The sequence below is a fragment of the Grampus griseus genome (genome assembly GCF_964374135.1).
Source record: "Grampus griseus genome assembly, chromosome: 4".
Classification (NCBI taxonomy): domain Eukaryota; kingdom Metazoa; phylum Chordata; class Mammalia; order Artiodactyla; family Delphinidae; genus Grampus; species Grampus griseus.
The window spans coordinates 26,809,727-26,817,020 of record NC_138997.1 but is presented as its reverse complement, the minus strand read 5'-3'; the positions used below and the strand labels follow the sequence as shown (position 1 = coordinate 26,817,020).

The 7,294-nt window shown below is 52.7% G+C and overlaps 1 protein-coding gene across 2 annotated transcripts in view; it reads right to left on the bottom strand.

Moving 5' to 3' along the window:
- Positions 1-219: 219 nt before the first annotated feature.
- Positions 220-7,294, bottom strand: part of ARHGAP10 (Rho GTPase activating protein 10) — a 326,233-nt gene continuing 319,158 nt past the window's right edge. For both annotated transcript variants that reach the window (XM_082652719.1, XM_082652720.1), the window contains one exon: positions 220-974. In XM_082652719.1, coding sequence (XP_082508845.1) covers positions 886-974 — 89 coding nt within the window. In that variant the 3' untranslated portion in view covers positions 220-885. The remainder of the gene's footprint in view (positions 975-7,294) is intronic.

Here is a 7,294-nt window from a genome sequence, read left to right as displayed (position 1 = left end):
CCGCCAGGATCTCACCTGTCAGAGAAGACCGCTGCCCCCAGAAACACGCCCCGCTCCGAAGCGGCAAGGCTCCTGGGTGACCCATCCTGCCTGTGAGTGCACACGTGCCAACACCAGGGGACAGTGCCTCCCCACCCACCGGCTGCCAGATCGTGAAATGTTACAGTGAGTGAATTCCACAGTCTCTTCCCCACGTGAGGACACAGATCCAATAGGAAATTATATTTTATTTCATGTACAGAGAGCTCAGGGCTGAAAGATGATGGTTGGGGAAACAGCACACAGGTGAGCAGCACGGAGGAGAAAGCCTGTTGTGAGTCCACCGGTGCCCTAAGTCCAGTGAGGGTGGGGTCCCCAGGGCAGCTGTCCATACAGCAAGGAGCCTCTGTCCGCTGCCCTCTGGGTTTAGACCAATGCACCGCCCGCCCGCGGCAGCCCCTCCACGACACCAGAGTTAAGGGCACGTCCTGCAAACGCAGTTCCCTTTCAGGTGTGCGGGGGGGGCGGGGGGCGGTGTCCGGTGGTGTGGCCGCCAGTGGGGCAGGCGGGCCGGCAGAAGGCTGCCCTTCCTCTCGCTCTGCAGATGGGAAAATTAAAACTCACGAGTCCCAAGGCTTGAAAATGCAGTCCATCCTGTTAACCTGGACATCCTCCTCCCGCTGCACCTATCCACACAGCCCTATGCAGCTCTGTGCCGTGCGTCCCCTCTCCCCCCACGTCTAGCAGTATTAAACCACCCCCCCACCCCTGGAGTGCCAGTCCGTGATCTGTCATTGCCGTGTGTCCAGGTGGCCGTGGGTTCACCTGGGGGGAAGATGGTGCTCACACCCCACAGGCAGGTCCTCGGGGGCCAGGGTCTGCAGCGGGGCCCTCACGGGCCAGTTGCTACAGAAGCTTGACGTAATTCTGTGGAATCAGGCCCCTCTTGCCATTCAAAGTCCCTTCCAGCCAGCCAGGTTCTCTTGAGGTTTGCACTGAAAAGGAAGAGAAATCCTTTTTAAATGCTCCCGGGTACTTTCCGCCTGGGAACTCACCGCACCGCTGTGGGTCTTAAAGGCTCAACCAACACCGAAACGGGGGCCATTCCTGGGATATCTGGTTACAAATCTGCACAAGAGTTATTTATAGGTGCCCCCTGGTCACCCCAGCCTTCACCTGTCTTCACGCCACAGCCTCCTAACCGGTCCCCCAGCTTCCGGTCAGGTTCTTCCCAATCCACAGTGCACAAAGGAGCTCAATGAACCTTCCAGAACACACAGCTGGACACGGCACTGCCCTGCATAACATCCACTGTCTGTAGGAACAAACCCAAGCTTGCCCGGGCACCTGGCCCTGCCACCTCCCGAGCCACCAGTCACTCGCCCACAAGCACGTCATGCGGGTCACCCACAGTGAATCATCCAGAGAAAGCCCCGGCCGAGCCTCTAAACCTCTGTAGCTGCAGCGCCGGCCGAGCCTCTAAACCTCTGTAGCTGCAGCGCCGCCGTCTGCTGACATGCCTTTCCCGACTTCTTCACCGGGGAATTCTTCCTCGTCAGAGACCCCAGATGCCCTGTCCTCTGGGGAGTCTTCCTCGGCCATTCTCGGCACCTGCCAGGCCTCACCGGCATCATCTGGGCACCTGTCTGACTGCCACCTGGACGGGGAACTCCTGAGGGCAGGGCGAGACCTTCCACAGCTGGGCACAGTGCCCAGCACGTTCCACAAAGAGCCATGACGGACACACAGGACAGGGACCACAGGCTAGACAGCAAAGGGCACAGGGTCCAAACATTCATCACCAGGGTTTAGAAGCATCCAGTAACCCCCAGCTGCGGGCAGGCCCCGACTCAGGCCTCGGCCATGGCCAGGAGCAGATGTGGCGGCCGTGCATGTAGAAGAGAGGGGAGGTGCGGGCTGGATCAGCAGAGCAAGTCAGGAGCTGGCCCAGCAAGGCAGCCATGACCGCAGCCCATCAGAAGACGGCTGACTGTGTAGCTGGAACCCAGCACACACGTCCACGTGCCCAATACACAAGCGCTTCACGGAACAGCACTTCCTCACTAGGTGTGATGCACTCTTTTCTATTATTTTTCAATGCCGATGGCAACTCAGCAAACGGGCTTCATAACCCACTCCTGTGTAGCAACCCACAGTCCAACCTCTGCATGGCTGGTCCTCTGCTTTCCTCCCCGTTTATGCCCGGACAACCCTCCTTGCCCTTCAGATACCAGCTGAGGTATCCCCTCCCTCCGAGACTACTCCCAGTGCTCCAGATCAGGACAGAGCCACCATATGTGCCCCCTACTCATTCCCCCCCCACACACAGGACCCTCCCTCCTAGTCTAGACCGGGACGATTTGCTGAAAGGACGAATAAACAAATGAACCAGAGATGCGCCCTCCAGGTGACCTGGCGGCACCCCTTTCTTCGCACCCTTTTACCCCGACATCGTTCCTCACAGCAGGGTTTTTAAGGGCTCTCACTTAATCCCACGCTGGCAATGCCATCGGAGCACAGCCCCTGTTGGGGAAAAGGACTGGATTCTATGGGAAAGGCACCCAGGGGTCGTGCAACGCGGGGTGGGGGTCCGGGGGCCAAGTAGATCCTTTCCTCAAACACTCAGGGAGGTAGTGACCATGGGAGAGGAATGAGGACCGAATCCGCTCGTCCCCGCATGCTGGGATGCCACCTGGCCACCATCTCCCGTGGGGACAGGGCAGGTCGGTAGCTCCACGCCCCACACCAAGAGGCTGCTCACTGAAGACTCCCACGACACACGGCAAAGAGTACAGCACTCACTTGGCACACACTGGGGAGCACTAACTTTGTGCCAGCTACCGCCTACGCCAGAGACCCTGTCCTGCCACTCACGAGCTGCGTTGGCCCCGGGCAAGGCTCACATCCTTAAGAACCTGATGAGTATGTGATGACGGTCACACCAATACTGCCTGCTATCATCATCTTTTCTACTTGCGGTAAAATACATGTAACATATATATGGAGATATGTAACCACCGGAACCGTTTTTAAGTGTACAGTTCAGTGGCATTAAGTACATTCACAATGCTTTATAACCATCACCACTCTCCATTTCCAGAACTTCTTCATCTTCCCAAACTGAAATTCTGTCCCCATTAAACACTACCTCCCCCCTCCCCCTCCCCAAGCTCCTGGTAACCTTTATTCTATTTTCTGTCTTCATGAGCATATGCCTACTCCAGATATTTCATATCAGTGGAATCATACAATCTGTGTCCTTTGGTGACTGGGTCATCTCACTTAGCATAATGTCCTCCAGGTTCATCCATGTTGCAGCACGTGTCAGAATTCCATCCCTTTTATGGGTGAATACACTATTATACGTAGAGACCCCATTTTGTTTATCCATTCGTCTGTCGGCGGACATGTGGGCTGTTTCTACCTTTTGGCTATTGTGAATAACGCAGCTATGCACATGGGTGTACAAATCTGTTTGAGTCTCTGCTTTCAACTCTTTGGGCTACATATCCAGAAGAGGAATTACTGGACTACATGGTAATTCTATGATTAATTTCTGAGGACCTGCCCCACTGTTTTCCACAGCAGCTGCACCATTTTACATTCCCACCGGCCATGCACTGGGGTACCAATTTCTTCACATCCTCACCAACACTCGTTATTTTCCATATCTTTGATAACGACCATCCTAACAGGTTGTAAGGTGGTATCTCACGGTGGTTTCTCCATGGCCTCCGGATTTACCATCCCATAACAAGGACACTGAGCCAGGGACAAGAATACTTTGTGAGAAGCTTTCTCCAGAACAGAATCTGGTCTCAGCTTGGGGTATTTTTTAGCATGATGTAAACAATATGAATGAGAAATATCTAAATCATCATTACACAACAGAGAGCAGGAACCCACACTCAACTCAAGAACTGCAGCCGACATGGACGCCTCCGTCCTGGGCTCATTCCTGTGTCCTGCCCTCCCCCCTCACACCCTCCCCCTGCTCCAAGGGGATCGGCAGCTTCCATGCTGTGTTTCTCACTGTCTTACCCCAGCGATGGTTCAAACACAGGTTCATCACGTACGTTTATATCCCTAATAATATACTACTTATTTTGTTTGTTTGTGAGTTGAACCAGAATCATACACTATAGAAGCTTCTTGCACTTAATTTTTTTTACTTAAAATGAGTTTCTAAGAGTCCCTCATGTTAGGGATATATATAAGAACACAATTGTTAGGCTGTGGGGTCTATAAGAGGGTCAACTTTCTAAGATAATGATGGCAAGCTGTCTTCCAAGGATTGCTCTTTATATATCCGAGGACTTTAAAATGAATCACCAGCAGCTTTTAAAGATGAATCTGGGCCACACCTGCTCCCCAAACAATGGACAGATCCTGTCTCCAGATTAGAAATGAACAAAGTCTGGCAAACAAGGCAGCCAGCCTCTCTGCCCAGAGAGAGCCAGACCTTGGAAATCCTAATGCCGGGCAGCCCTGGGACGGAGACCACTCGCTGCTTGGACTGGTGGGTCCGGAAGCTGCAGGGCAACCTATCGGGAAAGAGAGCAGAACTGACTGGTCACCAAAGTAACGTATTTCTGAGGTTCCCCAGGCCCAGAGAAAAGGGCCCTGGCCTCTGGCTGACACACGCACATCAGCTGCCCTGAGACCTTACACATGGCGCCCCCTGGAGGATATGGGAGGCACTGCCCCAGAACAACAGCTAAGCATTAGTGCGTCTACTATAGAAATGAATCTTCAGCTTAGAATTTAAACTCAAGTCCAGGCCCACACGGTAAGAGCGAAGAGCAAGGGACAGTTATGGGGCAAGGTGATTACTAAAGATCCCTTTCCCTTCCACACTCTGGGTCAGGATTTCCTACTGTTGTATATGTTCGCAACCACGTGACTACTGACAATGCGGCCCAGGGACCACTCTGACCTGGATTTTGTCTACTCCAAAGGCCACTGAATGGCGTAAGCCAATTTCCTTTGTTGCCTGCACGAGGGACAAGAACGGCTGGCCGGGCAAGAGCAAGAGCATTTACGGTAGCTGGAAGACTCCAGATGGACACAGAAAAAACGTCTTAGGTATTTCAGCGATGCTACGTATCCCTGGTCTGCAGGAAGGACATGTTCCCAGCGACACTCCAGTGGCTGAGCTATAAACAGTGGCCGCCTGGAGCAACGGCAGCTGAGACCAGGGGAGCTGCTGCTCCGGCCCGGCCTGCGTCCGGCATCGGAAGGGAAGAGCCGCAGCCGTTCCAAGAAAGGCATCACTAGACGTGCTCCGAGCAAACACTTCTAACTAGTTATCAAGTCTCTGCTAAGAGATCAACTATGCACAGAAGATGAAGGTACAAACACCCAGAAAAGAATAAATCCTGCTTAAGGGTCTTCCATTTCCTGTGACCTTTAAGAACCACCCTAAGAAACAGTAAGTTTGGGGACGTGGGTTCCGATCGTGGTCCCCGTGCGTATCTTTGGCAACAGGAGTGGGATGCAGGGGCTGCAGGGCAAGGAGCTCACATCAGATGAGATGTGCACGTGCTCCTGTATGGGGAAGGTGTCAACACATCAACAAGCGTCTCTAGAGCAGCTGGCCTGGGGGAGGACCTGAGGACACCAGCGCCACAGAGCCCGGAATCTGAGTGGTATGTGCCTTGGCTCAAAACGAAGCCGGGTGCACGGTGCGCCAAGCGAGGCTCCAAGGTTGGCAACATCCTCCACAATGTCTGTGCTGCACACGTGACCCAAAATGCTGCCCTGACACATCACCACACGTGTGGACATCCTTGCGGATTAGGATGGAGAGGCTGATGCAGAGAGAACTTAAGGAACTTGTCCAGGGTCACAGAGAAAGTGGAAAAGCCAACTGACCTCAGGCAAAATAAGTGCAGAGTTGATAGCTACCTGCTATCAATCACTCTCCTGTTCCCGAAACACACTGAGATATGTGTGTGTATGCCTGTATGTGTGTGTATACATGCATATGAGTATATACAGAGAGACAGACAGACAGACAGACAGACAGACAGACAGACACACACACACACACACACACCCCCCTACGCACACACTATTTTTCTTAGGAGGTCTCCTGCAAGTCACCGAGGGACTTTAAAAGTGCAGAACTTCAGTGTCCCGCATCAGACATCTACCGGCCTTTCCCAATATCCAAGTTGGCAGAACCGGATTTGATTGGGGTCCTGACCCCCATTCCCATGTCTGAGTGCCTAGAGGAGAAGCCCCTGGATCCAGTGTGGTGCTGATTGATCTGAAGTCCTGGCTGGCAATGACTTTAAGGGGAGCACATGACCTCATTCTTGCTATTGAGACGTGAGAGCAGGTCACCTAGGAAGGATGTTCTGAAAGAGTTTTCTCATGCTTCAAAAAAGAACACAAGGATGAGGCAACCCCCTTCTGCTAGGGTTGAGTGTGGCCATGAGGCCTGGAACTGGGACAGCCATCCCACCCGCACTGGGGAAGCAGCCAGGGGCTCCTGTCCATAAGCAGAGATAGAAACACTGCGGTCTTGGGTGACATCTTTGAAAAGGTGATTAACCAGCCCCTGGAGCTCCCCACGTGCAGACTTCTTAGCGCGTGAGCGAATTCGCTTTCGTGACTGATTTAACCAGCTCTATCTGTTACTTGCAGCCAAAGGCATTCTAATAGATACACCTTCCACCAAGGTAAGTATCACACGAACAATACTGTGTTCTGAGGCCCCGAACAAATCCAATCAACCACACAGCGTCAAGATTCACCCTCATTTCCTAAACGGTGGGTTTCAGTGCTCTCCGCTTTCCCTTCTGCCATGTGGGTGCCCGTACATGCCAGGCCTGGAGGAGGGCAGCTAACTGGCTCTCCTGCCAAAACTGCATGCATGTATGTTATGGTGACAGAAGACTGTTCTTGCTTCTACTCCAAGAGCAAAATTTCTCCACGAAGTATAATGCTGTCATATGTGGGGTGTTTTGTTGTTTGTTTTCTGACGCTATCAGGAGTCTCTGGCTCTCCAGAGTACGTATCACACAGATATCGAAATCTACTCTAAATGAGGCAACTCGCTTTCTAAAAAGCAATCATCAGCTCATGCCGCATTACTGACAATATAGCACCAGGCGTTGTGTTGATATACTCCGTATATTCCAAACATTCTGGCTAATCAACCATTCCATTCCAAGCATCAAAGGTTCTCGCTGCCTCTCCAGAACGCTTTTGGGCAGCTCTGCCCCCACACAACATCACTGTTTCCATAGCAACCAATGAATTTCATAATGAGGAGGACGGGGAAGGAAGAAATCAAGGGGGAGGGAAG